The 23005-nt window shown below is 45.6% G+C and overlaps 3 protein-coding genes across 7 annotated transcripts; 1 reads left to right on the top strand and 2 right to left on the bottom strand.

Moving 5' to 3' along the window:
* Nucleotides 1–116: 116 nt before the first annotated feature.
* Nucleotides 117–1157, bottom strand: ppp1r3db (protein phosphatase 1, regulatory subunit 3Db). Its single transcript, XM_086118149.1, has one exon. It carries the CDS (start codon nucleotides 1155–1157, stop codon nucleotides 261–263), a length of 897 nt encoding a protein of 298 aa, XP_085974275.1. The 3' UTR covers nucleotides 117–260.
* A 2487-nt stretch (nucleotides 1158–3644) lies between these two features.
* On the top strand, nucleotides 3645–11177 carry LOC147201845 (solute carrier family 41 member 1-like). 5 transcript variants are annotated; one of them, XM_086116990.1, is made up of 11 exons: nucleotides 3646–3896; nucleotides 6398–6505; nucleotides 6677–6748; nucleotides 7003–7147; nucleotides 7221–7367; nucleotides 7532–7676; nucleotides 7750–7829; nucleotides 7985–8119; nucleotides 8263–8310; nucleotides 8401–8411; nucleotides 9012–11177. In XM_086116990.1, the coding sequence occupies exons 1-11, from the start codon at nucleotides 3765–3767 to the stop codon at nucleotides 9174–9176; spliced, it is 1188 nt and encodes a 395-aa protein (XP_085973116.1). In that variant the 5' UTR covers nucleotides 3646–3764; the 3' UTR covers nucleotides 9177–11177. The 5 variants fall into 5 exon arrangements, with proteins under 5 accessions (XP_085973118.1, XP_085973116.1, XP_085973115.1 ...); XM_086116989.1 differs by having other exon boundaries at nucleotides 3648–3896; nucleotides 7556–7676; nucleotides 8263–8411; XM_086116988.1 differs by having other exon boundaries at nucleotides 3648–3896; nucleotides 8263–8411.
* On the bottom strand, nucleotides 10830–21656 carry LOC147201844 (carbohydrate sulfotransferase 11-like). The gene is made up of 3 exons (XM_086116993.1): nucleotides 21234–21656; nucleotides 15618–15703; nucleotides 10830–12728 (listed from the first exon to the last, which is right to left on the bottom strand). Exons 1-3 carry the CDS (start codon nucleotides 21382–21384, stop codon nucleotides 11886–11888), a joined length of 1080 nt encoding a protein of 359 aa, XP_085973119.1. The 5' UTR covers nucleotides 21385–21656; the 3' UTR covers nucleotides 10830–11885.
* Between the last annotated feature and the right edge of the window lie 1349 nt (nucleotides 21657–23005).

The raw sequence follows: 23005 nt of genomic DNA, 5'->3' as shown, positions 1-23005 counted from the left end.
CTTACTCTGCATTCTAATACACCGGATGAAATCATTACGCCAGTGTCTGACAAACATTGCAGTCAAGCAGAATGACTAAACATGATAAATAATATGATCTATTGGACAGCCTCAAATGGAAATGTGTTTAGTCAAAAGGCAGCCTCTCGCCACAGTAGTCGAGTATTTGAGTCGATGTACAGTAAATGTATCACAGAATTGCGAAACTCTGGCAACAGCCGCGTTCCCATACATGTGCAATAGCTCCCTCCTGTGGTCGCTCAGGTAAAATGCAGCATACTGTCCTCACATTCCCTTGGAACGGTCACCTTGTAACCATGACAAGTCAGTTTGTAATTGCAGCCATTGTTGTTGTCCCAATAATTTGAGCCTTTGACATGATAGCAGATGGCGAATTCCAGTAAAGCTCCTGGCAGCAAAATGAAAGGCGGCACCGGCAGACGGAATCGGAAGACGTCGGTACCCGGAGAATCGCGTTCCCCATCTGCCCCACTTGAGACCCAGGAGGCCTCTGTGTCCGTGGATGTTCTCCAGTTGGTAAAAGAGTAGTGCACTGTGACCTTTTTCTCATAGTCTAAATTAAGGACTTGTATGGTGCCCGCAATCCCCAGCTCGGAGCACACGACGTGCTCCAGACACACGGCCTGCGCGCGCACACGCGGCAGGAAGTCGGCTTGAGCGCCCAAGTTCTCCGGGAAACAGGGTTTAAAGTGAGGCAGCGACAGCTCCAGAGATTTCCCGAAGGCCCTCTCGGAGCTCATCAGTAGTCGGAACATGACATGTTGGGGTATCAGGGGTCGCTCTTGAACTTTAAACACCTTCACCTCCTCTAAATCCAGGCCCAGGGAGTCCACAAAGCGAACCTGCTGGCTCCTGAGCTCCCGCCTCCGTTCCGCCGGTGACGGAAGAGACCGAGCTCGTCTCCTCATGATCGTCTTGGTCGGCGGATCAGCGGTCACGCTGACGTTTGAGTCCTGCTGTAGCGCTGGAGGTCTCGGGCCAGGAGGGCGGATCAAAACCGGCACCTTGGGGGCTTGCGGTTTGGGGTCGTAAATGCAGCGAAGATGAATGGTGGCGGCGCGGGGGACGGCCGTCCAGCTCGGGTCGACCATCGCAGCGGAATTGTCGCGTCTCCGTTTCTCGCCGGCATTGTCCATCCTTGTTACGTGAATGAGCGAACATGGCAAGATAAGACAGCAAATGTTCACTTTGAGGTCATCGGATTGCACGAAGCCACATTTCAATCACGGTCACAAACACAAAGAAATGAACAATGCACAACAGACCTTTCCACCGGATGCAGTGAAGGTAGCAAATGGCAGTCAAATTCAGTCGGCAACAAAAATGTAACCCAATCCAGAAAAACAAGAGCGAGTCAAGAGCAGCTGATGATGTAGTTCAACAAGAGACTTGGCGGGAACAACGGCAATATATTGCGACTTCCAGCGCGGCCCCTCGCATTTAACTTGACACCTTTCCTGGGGATGGGAGGTGCTGTAGCGAGAATATTTATAGCAGATAGCGCTGGGCCGCCCCTTCCTTCTCTTGTATTACCTGCAGTGATTTCATCCCATCTCGCAATGACTAAAGCCCATGTTTCATCTGGGGTTCTTTTTGCCGATGGGAAAGTGTCATGACTGACGAGGCTGAGGCGAAACAAGCACTAACTGCTATCTAAGGAAATAAGTGAGAAACCTTGTTTACATTAAAATTGTCAACGTCCTCAGAATTTTAGTCTCTCAACCAAAAATATTATTGGGTTTCTGTCGTCCTGCGAACAATGACCAACATTTACAAATATTTTTGGACGTGTGATTGACCAGACCAGTCACTAATTCTTAATGAATGTATCTTTCAGTTGCTGCTTTTAGCAGTTGAATTAATTTCAGCGTGCAATACAGCGACAATTACATGCATTTAAAAAGCGAAACAGACCTCTGCGCCGGGCTTGTCACACATAGACGCACAGTCAGGGGTTGAAGGGGGTCTCCAAGTGCCCACTTTCAAATGTGCTTTGTGCAGCGATATCCTGCGCGGACTCTAGCGAGTCTGTTTAAGCTTCAGGCGCGAGGACTGCACACCTCTCCCGGAATGAATTTAAAAGGATCGAAGAGAGTGGCTTTCATTTGCTGGGAAAGAATTACTCCCACAACGGCGCAAACGCCCCTTCCTAACTATAGGGGTGTTCACACGGCACACATTTGCTCCGGCGCTGCATCGATGTATTTTGTTGCGATATATTTTGCACCGCAGCAAATTGTGTGGAGCGTTCACACGTACAAAGCCGCTGAGCGTGTCTGCACTGGCACAGCGTCGGTGCAGCCCCACTTGCGTTCACACGGCAGTTTCTGCAGCGGAGCAAAACGACAGAAAACAAATGAGCTGTCGTGTTGGTTGTTTTTAAAACGTATACACAACTCAAGTGACTACTGGACAGGCACGTCCTTCTCCTTCTCGGTCTCGGTGCCTTCTGCTCGAGAGTGACCGCCCCCGAAAACGTAAATCAACAATGACTTCAATGACACTCAGAAAAGCAAACACGTAATGCGCCAAACAGAAAATCAAGAGAGGAAATCACAAAATAAATTATATGGGGGGCGGGGGGTTGTGAACACACAATAAAGGAACAAACTACACAAACAACTCCGAGACAGTCCAGTCTCCTACAAAAGGAAAGATGTTACCAGCCAAGTCTTGTGTCGTTATTAAACAAACACATGACGGAAGTCCGACAGAGCACGAAAGCAACGCATTCTCGCCGTACGTAAACTCTTCACAAGCATTTGCTCTGGAGCAAGTTTAACCCAGTTGCGTTCACACGTGCAAATTTACACCGGTGCTGCTTCGCTAACGAGCATTTGCTCTGGAGCAAATTTTTAAACCACCTCCCTGAGGTGGATCAAATTTGCTCCGGTGTAAGCTGTTTTCCGGGGCTACGCCGGAGCTAATTTGCACGTGTGAACGCTCTACTGGGGCAGCCCCGGCGTAGCACCGGACCAAATCTTGCCGTGTGAACACCCCTTATGTCAGCTACGAAAATACCAAAAGAAGGAAACGTCCACCCATGCGGGCTGTTACCGATGAAAGCACAAAAGCAAGTCAAGTCAAGTCAAGTACAACTTTATTGTCAAAAATGAAATTTCTTCCCTCTAAAACCAGACAAAAAGACAACAAGAGGAGCCGCTGCGGGTGCCCGCGCCGCCATCAAAAGAACAAGGACTGATGTGTTATTTTTTTAATCGCGTCTCATACATGCGGATTAAAATGATTTGAAAATCGAAAAAACGATCTATTGAAAAGGCTAAAACGTTTTTAATGGTCTCACTGGAAGGTGGAGCTATGCAAACTTTTTGTTAGACAGTATCCAAAAAGTCTCAAAACATCTGAATGTAACAAAAAAAAAGAAGAAAGGAGGCAGTTTCTCTAAATTCAGAGCCCTGACCATCCATCCATCCAGATCAAAAACTGTTCAAAGATTGTATGACGGTGTGATAAAAGCTCCTTTTACCAATTGTCAGCCGACATACTGTCCATACACAGATATCCTTTCATCTGCGCGTTTTCCAATCTGCTTCTTTGTTTCAGGTTTATGGGGAGCTGGAGCCTGCCCAAGCGGACTTTGAGCAAAAGGTGGGCAACACCCACGGGTGACCGTGAGAGCGGCAATTTGTGGTACGACAACCTGAGCAGGGAACTGATCTTTCACCGGTGTCGGCATTTTGGAAGTTAGCCCGCAAGGTTAAGGCCGCGCTGATGCCGCGGTCATGCTTGAGGCAAAATTCCCCCTTCCGGCACCAAAGGAATCTTCCCGGATGATCTGCCTGCAGGTGATGCCGTCGTTTGTGCTGGCTGGCCTCGGCATGGTGACGGCCGGCATTCTGCTGGACCAAGTGCAGGTCAGTGACACCAAATAACTTTTGTAGCCATTTGTTGGATATGGAATTGCAATATCATCGGTAGCTTGGACGGAATTTGAAAATGTCATGAATACACTTCGATTGATGACACATTTCGATGAATAAGCATTTGCTGGGTAGCATTTTTTCATTGTGGACCCAATACTGGCGTGCTTGAAGGTACACCTTCCCCAAACACGCAAAGCATCTTCGGCAAGAGGTCGTCTTTCTCCTTTGTGTCACACATGTGATGGACAGGTGCTTCGTCCAGGCTGTACCTCCTTCACAAGACAAATCAGATCTTCCCTTGAATACGAAAGACTATAAGAAATGCACCAGTCCAAAGATAGACACTTGCTCACTTTGTGCCAAACGAATCTAAGTCTCGCTTCCATCTGTTTTGTCATCTGAAACAAACTCCTTGTTCGAGACAGCTACCGGGCTTCAGCGAGCTGTGAACATCTGTCGCCGTGTTCTCTCTGTCGCTGTCTGACTTGTCTCTTTGACGGGCCAAGATTTGATTTGTGAGCTTCAGCTGTTTGGCGGTCGCAGTGACCTTGCGGGTGACCGCGCTCCGTGCAAACAAGGACAACTACGCAGTCAAATATACACTTTGACACTCCGACAAAGAGCCCGTCATCCTAAATGGAATAAAGATACACCCGATAGACAAATAATTACGCGAGGAGTATTGTGAATATATCAAATGACATTTTGAGTCAGATATCCATCACTCTATCCATTTGCTACGCCGCATGTCCCGTGGTCCAAGACGCTTAAAGACTTTGTGTAACTGTGCCATTCTTCCGCAGCCTCATTATTCCAATTACAGCTAGAAGCCAGACGGGGGCGCTGCAGAGAACAAAGAACCACTCAGGCAATGTCCCATGTCCCAAAGTCAACATTTTAGCTGAGTCATATTGAGTGTGTGTATGTGAGAAATGTGTGTGTGTGTAGGGGGGGGGGGGTCTGCGGGATTTCTCTTCCCCACATTCATATGTGTGCAGTTTACAAAAAAGGTCAACACTACTCAATAAAGTCATGGTACTTTTCAAAAGGTGAGCATACTGATTTTTAATTAACCCCCCCCCCCCCCCCCGCCCCCCCTCCGTCAGAGAGAAGTCTGCTGCAGCACGTGTCAGGGACAGGTAGAGCACCTGCTGCTTGGAGATGCGTCACCCACCACCAAGCACGTTGAACAGCAGAGGAAGGAGGGGCTACGCAAAGAGTCACGGGGGGAGTGGGTGGGCGGCAGAACAGCAGCACCCTCTGAAAAACAATCGAGACGACGAGGAATGCCGAGATAGAAGAATGCTGTTCATCGTGACCGCACAATCCGCAGCCTTGCTCCCGCTACGGGCACATTCCGATTCTGCCTCTCTTCTTCCTTCATCGCGGACTTTGTGACTGACCTTTCCATCCCGAAGTACCTTTTCCTGTGATTTGCTGCCGTGAATACTGCCCCCCCCCCCCATCCCCCTGATGAAACTGAGGAAGGTGCTTCAGCTTCCCCAAGAGAGGGAGCTGTGGACGGAGACGGAGGACAAGGGGCACATGAGGACTGAGAAGAAGCTCCTGGTCTTCTGGATGTCCTTGTCCCACCGGACATGGACCCTTTTTAGGCCCCGTGACAGGCCAGGCTTCCAGCGCTCGGCCTCAGCCGCCCGGCTACTCAAAAGTGAAGCGTGAGGAGTGCGTGTGTATGTGTGTGTGAGAGAGAAAGTGTGTGTGTGTGTGTGGGTTAGTTTCAAAGTGTTCAAAGAGGCTTCGCAGACGTGTTGTCACGTGTCTCGTGTGCGCTTCCTACTTTCAAGTGGTTTCAAGTAGCCTTTTGCCACCGTTTGCAAAAGAGACCTGGTGCAAGTGATCCTGGTGCAAGAGATTTGTTCCAAAAGTGTTCCCGCAAGAGCTGTTGGATATTTGCCTCGAGCAGTCCTTTGGGAGACCAACAGAAGATTTTCAGTCAAGACCCGAGCAGTCATGGCAGTGACCCGTCTGGCGCTGGAGTTTTGTTTCCAGGGCAGACATTGAAGCGCTCGATAATAGCACCGATGTTACCAAAATGGGCACCGGATATGAACGACAGCAAAAATAAAATAAAGAAATATCACCTCCACTTTTGTAAGTATATTACAGTGTGTATTTTTCATTACTTTTACTGAAGTAAACAAGTTGAATGATTACTTCGAATTTTGCCAGAATCTTTAGCTAGATTCTTAACCGCTACTTAAGTACAGAGTTTGAGTACGTCCTTTTGCGACCTGCGTGCGTTATCAGAATTTAGAAAATCTCCACTGAACGAAACATCTGCTGAATAGTTTAGCCTACTGCAAAGATTGTACAAGAACGCAGACTTTGGCTAATAATAGCAGATGAAGGGTTTCAGGCTGGTTAACCGATGATCCAAGTCACCTTGGAACTGACAAAGACACGATCCGCTCAATTTTCATCGAATCAAAAAATGACATGCGATTTCTATTTTTGTGGCGTTTCTTTTCCAGCACTGGACGGTCTTTCAAGAGATCTCCGAGGTTTTTATCTTGGTTCCAGCCCTGGTGGGACTAAAAGGGAATCTGGAGATGACGTTGGCATCCAGACTGTCGACAGCAGTGAGCGCAAACACAATTCTACACAGAGACACACAAACTCCCCTCCCCCCTCCCCCCAAGGAAAAACGTTGACATCCACAGTGCGTAGGATGTATTGTATTGTATTGTAGAACAAATGTAAAATGTCCCCAAATTCCACAAGGGCACTTGTTGCGATGCTTTCACGTGCAGGCCAACACCGGGCAGCTGGAGGAACCTCAGCGGCAGTGGAGAACACTGTGCTGCAATTTGGCTCTCATCCAGGTGAGAAATGCTTCTCACGCCGATTCGACCGTGCTCAATATGTTCAAATAAGGCCGGTTATAGGTATCCATCTGTCCATTCCTTGTGAAAGTCAAAAATGATGATGCGCGGTGAAAGTATTTCTATTGAGGTCAGGGATGAATGGGGTGAAACAGTGAAACTCCTCTTCAACGAAATCATGTAGGTTTCATTGTAGAGGAGTTTCACTGTCATAAAAATACTGGAAAAAGGTAACACAATGTATTCCCATGAAGGTCCAGGCCACAGCGGTCGGTTTCCTGGCGGCTGTGGCAGCAGTGAGTCTCGGGGGCCTGACGAGAGGTCGAGTGGATGTTGTCCACGCCGCCATCCTGTGCGCCAGCAGTGTCACCGCTGCCTTTCTTGCGGCGCTGTCTCTAGGTCAGACAACCGACAGAAGATGCAGGACACATCCCAAAATAACCGCGTGGTCATGATCTTGCAACACGAGCAGGCCTCGTGATGGTGGCCGTGATCATCGGCTCCAAGAGAGTGGGCGTCAACCCGGATAACGTAGCCACGCCCATCGCTGCCAGCCTGGGCGACGTCATCACTCTGTCGTTGCTCGCTGCGGTCAGCAGGTTTTTCCTCTGCTACAGAGGTGAGAGTGCAATTAGGGGATGCGGAAATGTTGACGTCTCGCTTCCCCAGAAAACTTTCCAGGGAAAATTCATGAGATTTAATGAGATTTGTTGTGCACTGGTATTTGTTTGTTTATTTATAAAGAGAATGTGATATGAGATTTTGTGCTCTTAAAACATCCAGACACATGGTACCTGCCTGTTGTAGTGTGTGCCTTTTTCCTGCTCCTTGCGCCATTGTGGGTCCTCGTTGCCCGCCAGTCTCCACCCATCGCAGAAGTCCTGAAGTCAGGCTGGCAGCCCGTTATTTTGGCCATGTCACTCAGCAGGTGAATGGCCAATTTGACATTCTCTCCTTCTCGGACAAGATCATGCCATTGGTTTGGTTCGTGTTGTGCGCAGTGTGGGTGGCCTGATTCTGGATAAGACCGTGAGCAATCCAAACTTCGAAGGAATGGCCGTGTTCACTCCGGTTATCAATGGTCAGTAGCGATTAATCTTCACGCACTGAACTACACGGATGTTGTGTGAACCTTTGTCAAGACGAGCTCCTTTTTCCTCTGGTGTAAGCCAATTCTCTCTCGATGGCTAACATTGATATCGCCATTTTTATATTTTATTTTTTCTTTTAATGTAGGTGTTGGAGGAAATCTGGTTGCCATTCAAGCCAGCAGGATGTCTACCTATCTTCACTATTGGAGCATTCCTGGAGCTCTGCCATTCAAAATCACCACGGACTGTCCTGGACCCTTTGCTACTTTCTTTTCTTCAGGTGAAGAGAGACAATTATACGTGCCACTTGACTGACAAATGTTGAACGGACAAATGTGTTTGTGTGTTTGTCGTAGCATTGTAGTTTGACCGCTTCGTAAAGGTAAGCAAAATCTAGTTATTTTTCTTCCTGCATCTGTTCAGATCTGAATTCCAAGTCAGCCAGAGTCCTAGCCATGCTGGTCGTCCCAGGTCACCTTCTTTTCCTATACGTGATCCATCTTGCGCAGGCAGGGCACACGGCCATGACAGTTGCCTTTGTCGTTTGTTACCTGTCTGCAGCGTTGCTTCAGGTGAGATCCTTTTTACTGCTTCAGTGGAATTCTCATCTAGTTTCTGCTGAAATAGAAGTCAATACGTTGACACTGTATTCCATATTGCAATACTTATAAATAAAAACGCGGCGTATCGCTAATGCTATGCTAGGTCACGTGCAGTGTTAGCGTCACGTGCAGTGTTAGCGATATGTGAATAATCCAAATTCAATTGAAGAAAGGCATGAACAAACCAACACCCGCCATACATTCAGACCACGTTGAGTGTCCATCTCTCCGCATGTCATTTCGTTGTGACCAAGTTTCATCTGATGCTTTGCTCTTTCAGACCATCTTGTATGATGCTTGCTGGTGTTCTTCCTTAGACCTGACAGATATTTTCCAAGCCACGGTGAATTTCCATAAACGTGACAAACTCCCCCCCCCCCCACCCCCCTGACACCTGATGAGTTTTTAGTTCACGTCTGATAGGTGACGCAGTAATTCCATAAACCTGACAGATGTGCTGCCGAGACCCGATCCCCCCACCCTCCCCCCCCACCGACATCTGACAGCAGACTCGAACAAATTGAGGATCTCCTGGCGAGAGTTCTCATCATCGCTGCTGTCATTGACCAGGTGGTGATTCTTCTGCACGCCGCCAACCTGATGGTGAGGTGGCTGTGGCGAAGGGGCTTGGACCCAGACAACTTCTCCATCCCCTACCTGACAGCACTGGGTGACCTGCTGGGAACGGCTTTTCTGGCCCTAAGCTTCCGACTGATTCACCAGATCAGCTCTTGAGGGGTCGGGATTTGATCGACAGCATCGATGTACTGGGACCCGTACGATCATGCGGGACTTTCGAGTTAGGGACTTTCGTCACCTACCTTCTGGGTGACGAAAGCCATCCTTCGGTAAGATGTGTTGAGTAAGGCTCTGGGAGTAAACATGCGACTATGTCAGGAAAATCCAAGCTAGGATGGAAGTGCTGTCAAAAAAAAAAAAAAAAGTGGAAAGTAAAACACATTCAGCACTTTCTACTGGGCGGTTAATTACCTTATTTTCCGCACTAAAAGGCGCACCTAAAAGCCTTCCATTTTCTTAAAAGCTCACGGCGCGCCTTAAAACCCGATGCGCCTTGTGTATGGTCATTCCGGTAATATGTCGACCCCAAAATGGCTCCTTGCTAGAGACATGCATACACTGCAGAGTTCAAATCCAAGACGATCGGTTTCGCAGTTGAACACGGAAATAGAGCAAAATAGAGCAGCGGCAAGAAAGTTCAACGTTAACGAGTCAATGTTATAACTTGCTGTTGGTTAAGTGAACTGTGTCACTGCTTTATTAAATAGGTTTTACTGACATTTGATCGTTCTGTTGGTGTTTCCTTGAGCGTAGCTCCATCTAGTGGATGCATTGTAGATTGCATTTTATAATGCAATAAATGAAAATAATTACAAAATAGGCCATTCATTGAAGGTGCCCCTCATAATCCAGTGCGCCTTTTAGTGTGGAAAATACGGTATGTGAGACAATATTTTAGTTGTCACGTAGGCCTTGGTATAGAGCTATTTAGGTCCGTAGACTCAGACACGCGACTCAAAGTACCATAGCTATGTACCTGCTGACCTTAAATTTCAAAGCTAACCTACTTACGGGAAAATAATGCTGTATAAGAGTCGATCGCCGGTTGATGGTAATTACCAACGCAAGTATAAATGTGTCTAGAAACAAATATCACATTAGTATAGATGATGGTCTACTTCATAACAAGATATTTATCGGATGGAAGGGAAAATGGAGCATTTTACAATACAATACATCCATCCATCCATCCATCCATCCATCCATCCAATTTCCGAACCGCTTGATCCTCACTAGGGTCGCGGGGGGTGCTGGAGCCTATCCCAGCCGTCTTCGGGCAGTAGGCGGGGGACACCCTGAATCAGTTGCCAGCCAATCGCAGGGCACACAGAGACGAACAACCAACCACGCTCACACTCACACCTAGGGACAATTTAGAGCGTCCAATCAGCCTGCCATGCATGTTTTTGGAATGTGGGAGGAAACCGGAGCACCCGGAGAAAACCCACACAGGCCCGGGGAGAACATGCAAACTCCACACAGTACATATTTATTGATATCGCGCTTTCACAACAACTTCGGCTGTAACAAAGCGCTTTACAGAACTATTTTGCCGTTGAATGTCAGTGGGGAGGTCAGACTTGAAGAGTTGGTTTGGTCTTGCTCATCTCAGAGTTACTGCCTCAACTTTAATACGAATCCAAAATCCGTGGAATACACGTGTTTATTGTGGAAGGTGGTGAAACGCTCTCAAAATAAGGTTATTGCGCACTAGTTTCCGTAGTTGCTCGCTCAATTCGTAGCCTGACATAGTTGTGTACACCGAAAACAATTGAGTTTGACGTGAAAAGAAGAATATGAGACAAGAGATCAACATGTCCACTTTTGGTTGCGGGCATTTACTGTTTTCCATACAATAGCATTGGTAAAGGAACACCAGATTTTTTGTTGAAAACAAAAGTATTGGAAAGGTCATGGGGGGTAGCGGCAGGATGGCTCAGTGGTAGAGTGATTGTCTCTCCACAGTCAGTCACAGGTTTCATAATATCAACTCGCATAAAATATTGGTCAGTTCTTTTAAACAGCACAATAAATGTCGATGCAAGTACCTGGAAAGAAAAGATCAACTGCTAAGCTCGTAGTCATTTTTTGATGTCAAACCCAAATGGTTTCAGACTATTGTGTCAATAAAGGGATTGTTTTCACTGTTCCAAAACATCTGGAGGAGAGAGCGTACACACACTTCTTTGAACTGTTTGCTCAAAGCTGATGCACGTCTGTGTGATGTATTTAAATAAACTTTTTTTTTTTTTTTTAGGTTTGTGTTTAGAATTGTATCTAAATATTAGGATTGTCATGCTCTAGTGTTGCGGTCATACTTCATCCAATAAATTGTGTTGCTTAGGTGACATTTATTTGAGAATGATGCCAAGAATTTTTTTGGGCTGATATGATGCAATTCAGTCAAAAATAGCACAATAAATTAAAAAAAAAAAATTCTAACAACATTAGAAAATGAAACACAGGCACAATTATTTTCTCTGGGGATTGACCGTCAAAAGGCACGTATGAAACATTCGCTGTCCAAATGCGATCGTAAACATTCATTGTGCTATTGTGATGTCACCTCACCCCCCAAAAGACAAATCACATTTGTCGTGCGAATTCACCGGGGGGAGAAACACGTCAAATTGGAAACAAAATTGCTCACACAATCACAGACGAGTACTCACTTGATCACTCTTTACAGTCCAATGTGAATTCGTAGCGAGTTTCACCTTGCGTTTAACTCGGCTGCGCCGACAATGCAATGGTTCGCCTGTGCAAACAAAAGTACGTACACACTTGGTCGGCAATCGTCCGCTTTATTGGTGTTGTCCGACGGCATCTTCGTCTGCGGATGCCCAAGGCGCCCCCTCTGGCTCGTCACAACTTGAGGTATGCTGGCACGGAGTAGTTAAATAAGAGGAAGTCCATGCGGAAGAGGTTATACAGCTTCTTCTGATAGAAGGGGCTGATGTTGAGGAAGAGCTGCGCTGCCACCTCTCCCGTAGTCCTGGCGCTCTTGGACGAGGCGGGAAATCGGACCCGGTCCTCCACGCCGGCCAGCCGTAGCACGTAGCTGGAGTCCTGCTCCAGCGTTTCGTATTTCCCCACCACGTCGTAGTGGATGAGGCAGGGGTGGCACAGCGAGTGCACCCGCTCCCAGTGCTCGTTGAAGGGTTCCTCCATCTGGGTGGCCGGGTCCACGAGGTAATACACAAACTCGTCAAAGGAGACGTCGTCGCCATTCTCCAGAGCGTCTGGCTGCGGGTTGGCCCTGTGCCGGCGTACGATCTTGGTGCCGTATCGTTTGTGGAAAGCCGTGTTGTAGCTCCGTGTGAATTTGTTGCGGTAAGCGGACACCAGCCGCTCGAACGGCTCGCGTACGAACACAAACTTCAAGTAGGAGCGCAAGCGCTGGTTGATCTGGGAAGCCGAGTACTCGGACAAGGTGCGCAGGTTTCCCGAGACGTGGGCCTCGTTCGCTGGTATCTCCAGCGGGTCTCGGCGGGATCCGGCCGCGCCGGTCAGGACCATGAGTACTCGTTTCCAGTTGGTGCAGGCCACTTTGGGTACATAGCAGTACAGCAAACCGTGCTGGTCATCCACAATGACGTGCTTAAGGTCTTCCGGGATAAGGACGCGACGCTTTCGGGTGTAGGAGCGACAGGCTTCTTCTAAAAACTCCCGTCGGCCTTGATGGATGGCCTGCACTGCTGACTCGACCTACAAAAGGGGGGGGGGGAGAAAAAAATGTGCTTTGAAAACTGTAACCTTTCATTTGGAAGTCCGAATGAAATGAGTGAGCGAACGAACACTCTAGTAGGGGCTATTTGGGATCTTAGCAAAAGATCGTAATCTTAGTAGACCAAAAACACGCTAAGCAAGAGCACGTGCAATCTGGTAGCGTGAACGTGCAATTCTGCACCCGGTATTTGAGATTGGAGTAAAGCAGGCGAGTGCCTGTGCTGCAACATGTAAACCATTAAAATAACATTCATAGTGTCGTAACGTGCCGCTCTCAAGTACAACTTGTCCTTCGTGTGACACAAACACCCGATTTACTTCTTTCATTTGCTTAGTCTGCTGGACTGCCGAGCCTCAGTTTGACACTCTGTGTGGCTCTCTGTATTTGCCAGCAGATAGCAAGACTACCTCGGCGGATATTTTTGTGCTTCGTGTGCAGCTCTCGTCAGACCACACGGCCTTCGCGGGTTCGATGCCTCGGCGGTTTCCAAGGTAGCTCATGTCAAACATGAAATTCCGACAGTGACGATGAAGCACTCTCGCTAAGTGAAATCATGACCAACGGAACCGAAGCGGAGCACGGCTGACATCCCCTCGCAGATGCGTTCTTTTCACGGACTCATTTTCAGCTCTTGTGGTGGGGTTCCACATGCCTCTTGAGCATGCGCTAAGCTAAAGCGCCTGCAAAGCTAAAGAATGTGCTCAGCTAACGAATGTGCTGGGCTTTTTCAAGACACAAAATAAATAGAGCGACAGGGCAACACAAGTGCAGGATTAGATTCCTCAGTACACTCACAATGACAAACAGAGGGGACAAAAAAAAAATGAAACATTCAGTGTGGTGGAAATGGCATTCTATAGAAGTCACTGCTGGATGGCGGCCATGTTTCTTTTTTGATGCCAAGATCTGTGCACATCTCACTTCTTTTGTTTCCAAAGATTCCTAATGTAGAGTCGTTTGATTTTAATCATTTAATGGTTTGTTTGGAAGCATCTTTTTCTTGAGGTTATCTCCAAATGCATAAACCTCGATGTCAACACTTGGGAATCCTCCAATTGTTCATGACACTGTGAGTTTCCATACAGGTTCAATCACAAGTGTCATGCATGCCTTCCTGGGAAGATACATCAATTCCAAACAAAGTTTAATGTGTTCATTGAAAAGTTGTGAAGAAGTTCATATTTGATCATATATCAATTCGATGTTATGGTCTATTTCCTAGAGCAAAGGATTTTTTATTTTTTTTTGGAGTAGTAAAACATTAAATTTAACGTTCGTTCAACTGGTGTTGTAGCCTATGATTGATGTTCTGTATGTATATATAGAACATCCCAGAATCGCGTACACCCACTTAAAAAATCCCCACTACACCACTGCTTTCGCCCTTTGAGCGCACTCACACGTTTGCCTTTTGTCGGAACAAGAGCATGCCGCCCGTCCAGCCGCACGTAGCCAAGTGTCGCGAGAGCAGCACAATAAGGTCATTTCAAATGAAATTGGCAGTATGACACTGAATATGCCAATGAAACATAAATCTCACCGCCGTGCCTTCTATACTATGCATCTAAAAGTCCCAAGTCAGCTTTTTTTCCCCTTTCTTTTGCATTAAAATCCCACAGGAAAGCCGCCGAGTTCTTCTTTCTCTGCAGCTTGACACTGCCAAGCCAAACACATCAATAAATGTCACCGAGCTAATTCAGCAAAGATGTTTGAGCCTCTTTTTTTTTTTCCGAAACAAAAGTATAAATGTGTCAGTGATTGGCATGAAAAATACAACCGAGACTAAACTCAACTTTGAGAGCCATTTTACATAAACATGCACATACTGGCTCGGATTCAAAAGCACGGGTTCTTATACAACCACACTCACGCTTATATTTAAGAAAAAAAGAAATGAACATACTGTATAGTTTAATATTTGTTCAACCAGCACACTAAGCATATGGAAGGGGCTAAAAACAGTTTTACACAAGTAAAATGTAAACGTCGGGTCAAATGTAACACAGCCGAGGGAATAGTGCAGACTAGCGTTGTCAGTATAAGTGGCGAGATGATGTCTAGAAATGCACATAATCGAGGGTAAAGTACCGTAAGACAAATAAATTGTATAGACATGATGAATACTGCATGGAATTGATAAATGCTGCATGAATTTCACTGGTAGCAATGACGCCGACCGTTCTCAGTGCCCAATTGTAGCTACTGAGGAGCCCAATAAAATTGCGGCTCTAAATCATGGAGTTGCTGAAATGGAAGTATGGCTCGTTTCCTAATACAGAGGGGAAGGGGGTGGAGGAGGTGGGGGGGGGGGGGGGGGATTTGGTTAGAAAGATTTCTGTTGTGTTCATTGCATCTGAGAGGACACTTGAGTCCTGAGCGACTGGCCCCACTGAGCGAGCACTGGATGTTCTGGGCGGGAAATGCTGAAAATTAGCGGAGGAATCTGAATCTCCCTCAAGAGCTGCATGCTCTCAGGCAAAGGCATCAGCGGAAACAGCGGGACTGATATTTAACGCGGGACTCACACTGTGAAGGCAAACGTTTCTGGGATTCATTTAAAAAAAACTAAAAAAAGGAAGGAAGATAACTCAACACCAGGCACATGCGTATACTTTTAATGCTGACACCTCAACACATTTCACTTTAAAATATATTAAACAACTTTGATGAGGCAATTATTTGAAACGTAATCCCTTTTTATTTTTTTTTTCCGGATTTACTCGACACATTAGGCGATTGGAATTGCTGATAGCGTGGAAGGCACTGAAATCGCATATCTCATGAGAGCGCTCTCTCTGTGTTATGCCGTGTATGAAAAGCCAAGCGTTTTTAGCGGCTGCGATGGAGCCCGTGAAGTGACACTTAACCTGGTCGCCGCCATAAAGTGTCTGCAGAGGACTCCTCCTGGGTTTCTGCCCATCGCTTCTTTCCCCAAGTTGCTCCGAGGCTGAGGCTGGGAAGGAAACAAAGTACCAGTCATTAAAATATGCCGGAAGGAACCAAGATGGAAAAACATGTGGAGTGAAAGCATCAGGTAGGTCCACATGAGGAAAATATGCCGATCAAGTTAAATTAGGATGTGGCTTTTCGCAACACTGGTAGTGTAACAATGGAAAAAAAAAAAAAAAAAGAGATGAATGCAGGCTGACTAGACACTTCCCATTTAAAGTCTATAGCTCACACCATATATGAATTATGTCACTAGTTTTGGGGGGGGGGGGGGGTGGTAGGATTAGAGACAGCAAAAAAAAGGAAAAAAAACAGATGTGCACCTCAATATTTTTTGCATTTGATGTCATGCTGCTTTAATGGTGCACGACAAGATGTTGGCATGAAATTACTGGCTTGGAGGAGACAGAGCGGGATGGAAAATGGACTTTTATTTTGTTTACAACAACCAAAAAAAATCATATCCCAATGGAGAGGTATTGGTAGCTGGCAGGAGGCGGAGGCGTTTGTGTCGAGAAATGTACATCAGAGGTCACGCGGGTCAAATTTCTGGCTTGGATTTGCACAATCTGCCTTTGCTTCTTTGCTTTCTTTGCTTCTGCTATTTGAACCAGGCGGAAGACGAGAATGTCGGACTCTCCCCAGCAAATTATGAGACGAGGGAGGGTGCAGGTATGTTGTAACATAAACGCCATCATGTTTATATTGATAGACATGGAAAAACAGTATTGATTTTTTTTTTTCTGCAATTTCTATTAGATTTTTTTTTTTAAGTCGAAGAAAAACACACCAATGCCAAAACTGTAATCGTGAGCGCACAAAAAACAAAATTATACCTCGTAGAGCTCCCTTCCAGGGAAATCTGACATCTGCAGAGACAGCTGCAAGATGAAAAACAGGCCAAAGCAATTTCCAGCAGTGTAATCCCAACTATTAATGTTCAACTGAAATTTGGACTGAACACACGGACATGATCCGAGGGAAAAGGACGGACACATGCAAACCTTTAAACGAGGGCGGCTACTGTCGTTTCCCCTCTTTCCCTTTGAAAATGAGCACAGGGGTGGCTTGGATGCAGAGAACAAAAAAAAAAAAAAAAAACTACCGTACTCGCATCAGCTTGAGGCTATTTTTTGAGCGCTTATTTTGAAGTGAAAGGGATACTTTAGGATGACCTACTTGGGGGGGGAAAAAATCCACTGCTGACAGCTAACTGGAAAGAATAAGTTGCCTCATGAGTCATGAAGTCATTCATACTTGCGTTCAATCAAAAGAGATGCACTTTTTTTCCTGTAAAACAAGATTCAGTGCAGTCAGCACAAGCTCCAGGATGGCAAATCTTTTTTTAAATGCCCGCAGAGCTGTCAAACTCATGCAATACAACGTTTTGTCCCTTTCCACAATGGAAAGAACTAGTGAAAGGTTTACCTTAGAATTAGTGTTGCTTTGATTTCACATTTTCAATTTCATCGTATCTACAAAAAAAAAAAAAATTCAAAGTGGACATTCTTTTCTTATATAAGCTATTTCTGTCCTGTACAGTTTTCGCGGTTTTCTAAGATGCCACACGACGAGTAACACGCTGTCGACAGAATGTGCATTGGATTTCGCCAATCATGAAAGTCACTGGTGTGTGTCAGGTTGTTGTCGTGGCAACAGTGAGCTGAAATTTAGCTCTTGGCATAATGGTCTTTGTGCGTGTTGCAAAGAAGAGAAGTCAAGTCAAGTCAAGTGTATTTATCGAGCGCTTTCAAACAGCCATCGCTGCATACAAAGTGCTGTACATGGAGCAATTTAACATATACAATAAACGGTAAAACAAATCGGTAATAAAGACGATAGAAAGCACCAAACAGTAAAACCAAGAACAAATCTAAGTCATGCTGAGTTGAATGCCAAAGAATACAAGCGAGTTTTGAGGAGGGTTTTGAAGATGGGCAGCGAGGAGGCTTGCCTAATAGAAAAGGAGGCGTAGGAAAAAAAAGCGCTTTATCCATGGCCTTTGTGTTTGGAGCTGATAATGGTGCCTGTGACAATGCGGATATTGTTTTCGGCGAAAGTAGCAGCGGCAGGAGGCAGTTTGCGCACACTGCCGGGTGATCTCTTTTTCATTTTTCCAATTTTTGGGTGTGGAATGCATTTCCCCAAGACTGCAGCATATCTGCTGTTTCTGAAATCCCCCAACCCATCCCACCCACTGTTGCACTGAGATTCACCCAAAGAGCATTGCAAGGAAGGCGCATTCGTATTGGTTGAGTCTTGTCAAGACCCAAACGTGCAAAGGCCTTTCCTCTGCATTCCTCTCGACCTATTCAGAAACAGGAACTTTGGCAATGCAAAATACATAGAAGACGATGTGTGTTAGTCCCTTCTCGGTCATAAACGGACCTCTGTTTTTTTTTTTTTTGGGGGGGGGGGGGGGGTTGGTCCCACCGGGAGAAGCACCCCCCTCCCTCACTTCTCCATGGCCGTTCCTGCCAAAAAGCTTAACTGAGAGAGACACTGTACAAGGGAAAGTCTGATCATTTTACCCACAAATGTCTGCGTTTTAAGGGTGTGAGTGCGAAGGCCGAGCATGCGTCCCGATGTGTAGAAGATTGTATGCAGATGTAACATTCAAAACCATTTGCAAGCATATGCAACATATCATCTCTTGCAAACGTTTGGGGGCATTTATGGGAAAATAAAAGTCATTTAAAAATTGAACTTCCTTGTCCTGCAGGCAAGGAATGTGTGAAGTGAGTATATCGCAGGCACACCAGTAATATACTCGAAACCACGGGTTATCTTTTCGAAACATTAGCGTCTGCCAAGGTTACTGATGACATATTCATTCATCAGAATTTTATTTTCTTGGCGAAAATGTAAAATCGGTGCAACTACAGCTGGTCTCCCAAAAAGATATGGTCCATATCTCCAAGTCTCATATTCTGTCAAACGAAAGTATAATTCCGCTTGTCAGTGTAAAATCTGATTTGCTGCTTCAACGCGTATAATGGAATCAAAGATCAAGACAGGCAGTTGATGTTTGTTTTAATCTGTAACTGTTCTCTGGCAGCTTTAGTCAAAGCGAGACTAAATTTGCTTTCCAGATGATGCCAAAAGAGAACAAAAGGAAGGTTTGATGAATGCAAATAAAATGCTTTTGGTGGACAACGGCATGTATGCCCATTTCATTCTTAGGTTATTTCATTTGACTCACTTTTTTTTTGTTTTTGACGCTGAGCAAAAACAAACAAACACACACACACACACACACACACAAAAGATCTTGTCCAACTGTCATAAAAAACATTCAAGCTTTCTCCAACGAAATGACTTTTAGATTAGATATAGTTACTGACTTCATTGGCACACTACAAAATTGAATGCATGAGCTTCCACTTGCCACACACATAAAAAAAAAAAAAAAAAACGACTTCATAAGCGCAGCAGCCTATTTTTGGATGAGCCTGACAGCATGGTATGCTCTTGCGCACCACATGAGGCAGGTCTTTTTGGATCTATCGCAACTGTACACATAACTCTCGCCCCATGTTAAACTTTGCACATTTTCAGCACAAACTCCCTGCCCACATCCCTCCAACCAGCATGGGATACATACGTCTTTTTTTATGGGGGGTATGGGCACAGGATATTGCAAGGTATGTCTGAATGAGGCCATTGTGCGTGGCCAAAGGACCTGGAAAAGGTTGGGTTCAGGCAAATCTCGCAACCTGCCAGCTGGAACTTCTTTTAGCATTTACCCGCCCAGCTGAGGAAACAGTCATCATCCGCAGTTTGCAAATAAAATGGTTCCTCGCCTCATATCTGCGTGTTACATCGTATTTCTAGGCCATAAATGTGTTTGGATGGTTCTACGTTGGATTTGTGTTTGCTGCAGAAGTAGGAATTCATTCAAATTTTGGAAGTACTGCAGGTTTAGCGGAGGTAGTGTATAACCCAAGCGTGGGTGTCCATGAGCCAAACAAGCGGCAGCAATGTCGGCCCAACTCGGGAACGACCTCTAAGCGGTGTTGGGCGTGCCTTCGGGCTACGAACGGTTCCCAGTCAACAGCCGACAACTGGGTCTGCAGGTACCCGGGTCGCTGCGGCTTTAGGAGCCGCTTTGGGACCCAGTTGGAGGTTGCTCAACAGCAACAGCCGCAGCAGCGACGTCAATGATTCCAAATGAAAAGCATGAACGCAGCTGCCTTGCGTCTCGAAAAAGGGCTCTCACGCTTTGGTAACGTTGACACAAAATAGCATCTGTGCATCATTTCGGTGTGTGTGCTTTTAAAAGTTCAGCATTAGCGGTGTGTAGCTTCACAAAAGTTTTCAGAAATTGTGATTCCTGTGATACACCGGGTTACAACCATAACGACATGGAAATATACAAAGTCCAAGTGGACTATTGCACAACACGACCTCTTCGTTCAGACACACCGAGTTCAAGTCCGAGCATGGTTTTGAGGGGTTGTTGCCTCACAGGAAAAAAAAAAAAAAAGGGCTTTAGGTTCAATTCCACCTTGGATCACGCTGAAAACTCAACTTTAGGGCTTATTTGTGTTTTTCTTTGTCTTCCCCAAACCGCTTTGTTGCTTTTCTCCAGTTACGAAAATTTCCCCCCCAGCCAATTTCTCAGAGAATAGATTTCACGGTATTGCATAATATATATGTGACATATAAATAAAAGACAGAAGTACATGCTGCTCCTTTTCAGGAAGACAGCCTGGGTTCGATTCCCGGCCAATTTCCCAATATGGAGCCATTGTCGGTTCCAAGCCAGGATAAATAAATCAATAAACTTCAACAGGGTGGCCGCAGTGCTGGAGCTGTCATTGGGTGAGAGGCGGGGTACACCCTGAGTTGGTCCCCACTTGCTAGCCAATCGCAGGGCACAAATAGAGAAAACAGCCATGACAATTCAGAGTGTTCATATCATCGACCGTGTGTGTGTGTGGGGGGGGGGGGGGGGGGGGGGTTGTGTTATGTGGGAGGAAACGGGAGCACTCGAAGAAAACCCACACAAGCACGGGGATGAGATGCCAACACCACAAAGGAGTGCCAGAGCCCAGATTTGAACCCACGGGCTCAGAACTGTGGAGCAGATGTGCAAACCAGTCAGTCACCCACCTTGACACTTTGTTTCATGAGTTGATTTTTTTTTAAATTCTAGTTTTTGATTCCCATGAGTTAATATTCATTATTTCTGTGTTAATTATTACTTTTGTCAGTTATTCTTATGCCCACTGTGGGTTTTTCTTTCAGTAACATAAGGATACCAATAATCTGGTCCACGTGTGTATACGCAGTACATACATACATGTGTGTGTATATACAGTATATACATACATAAAGGATGTTTAAGCATATATACAACGACATGACAACCCTACATACTGTGTAGACTATCAAGACATACACATAAAGTATGTATATATATATATAATATGTATTACTGTACATATATAAAGTGTGTACATAAATGCCAACATTTCACACATATTTTAGAGAGAGAGAGAAAGAGAGAGAGATGCCCTTGTTCTACTCACCTGGTTTTAGATTGCTGTTGAAATAGAAAATGACCATCAAGAAGCATCCGAGACTTAAAGCAAAAAGCATTCGAATGATTTTCGATTTCCTCATCCTGAGTCCTCGGGGGGAGACCGAGGTGACGACCAATCCCAGCCGGCGTTCATGCATAAAGGTGTTTTTGTTCGGACGGGCTGTCTGTCTACTTGATCACGGACATCGATCCGTCTTTCTGACCTTTGCTGCTTTTGGCTTGCAGTACATCTTCGCGTTTGCAGGAGATTAAGACGCGGGATCGGAAGCGCAGGTTACTCCGGTACCAAAGACAGTCCGAGTAAAAGGCTTCAACGAGTGTCAAAGAAGGCGAGGCGTTTTATTCAAAGGTGCATTGGACGCCCGGGTGGCTTCTTTCCAAAGGGTCCGTGCCCAGTTAACCCTTCCCTCCCCAGAGCGGATACAGCTGTGGAACCTTTCCAAGTAAAACGCTCACATCGCCATTTAGTCCGGTCACAGCGTGACGTGGTTTGGAAACGCAGAACTCATTTCTGACTTGAGAGGCTACGGTGAGTTCTTGTCAACACCGTTTGGATATTACATTTTATTGCTAATTTGGGACTAGAGCGACTGCCTGATAAAATGGTAATGTCGGATTTTCCTTTCCTGTGTATGAAGCAATTATTGTATGACTTACGAATGAGTGTGCCATCGTGGCAGTGTTTTTTATTTCCTCAGAATTAAACCATTTGGTCTGCTTCCACAAGACTCTACTTTGCGCTTTTATTTTGAAGCGGATACGTTGAACAATTTTGTTTTCCGGTGACACAACTGTAACTATAGGCACACAGGATACATATTTGCGTATCAGTTTGACTTCAACGTTTTGAAATTGAACGGGATGGATATATATATATATATATATATCCATCCCGTTAATGATTTGGGTGTGCCTGAGTTTTACCAAGGCAATGTGGTCCTGCGATGCCACCTTGTGGCGTTAATTATGGACGTTAATTTGGTGAGAACGGCAAGGGTGTATATCTTGAGAAAACCAATTTGTCGTTATAGCCAAACGAACCTGCAATTGTCCAGGTAAATTTGGTGCAAAGGTTATTTGTAAATGTAGAAAACAAGTGTCACAGTTGCAGCAAGTGAAACTTGGGAGTTGTTGAAAATAAATGGGTAGTTGTAGCAGAAACAAAGTTGTAATTGTGGCATGACTAACTTGGAGTTGTAGAAAAGATAAAACCCTTGGTCCAAATTACTGAATTTGACTGGTCAAAAGAATCAACTGACATTGATTGGTGCAAACAGCGCCCACCAACCACCTTACAGGTATGAATAACTTATTTTTGCACCATATTTTTGTTGAAGCCCCCAATCGATGAAAAAAAAACAAAGCGGAGAATGGTCGAGTCATGTTTACCTCATACTGAACATGTCACGTTAGGTTATGCAAGAGTGGCACTCCCCAGTGACTCAAGACTGCCAGTGATAAGGAGTGTGGGGTAAACAGCAAGTCAGAGTGAAACAAGGATTGCTCTTAACTGCAGTCTTGATTACACAATTGAGTGTCAGTCAGCAGATTAGGTTACTGGTTCTCAAAGGGCAGGAAATGCTCACGAGACCTCCCGGGAAACTTTGACTGCGATGGGACCAATACATAGAAGACTTTTAAAGCAAGAGATTGGATGTAAAGTTACTGTTATGATGAAACGTGAATGCTATAAATTTCTAAGCCCATTTCAAAAGGCCAGACATGAACAAATAGTAATGTTAACAGTCTACAAATATG

Source organism: Hippocampus guttulatus, chromosome 8, assembly GCF_054856545.1.
Source record: "Hippocampus guttulatus isolate MCC_2025c chromosome 8, RoL_Hgut_1.0, whole genome shotgun sequence".
NCBI lineage: Eukaryota > Metazoa > Chordata > Actinopteri > Syngnathiformes > Syngnathidae > Hippocampus > Hippocampus guttulatus.
Note: the sequence above shows the minus strand (reverse complement) of the source record. Positions and strands in the feature narration are given on the sequence as shown.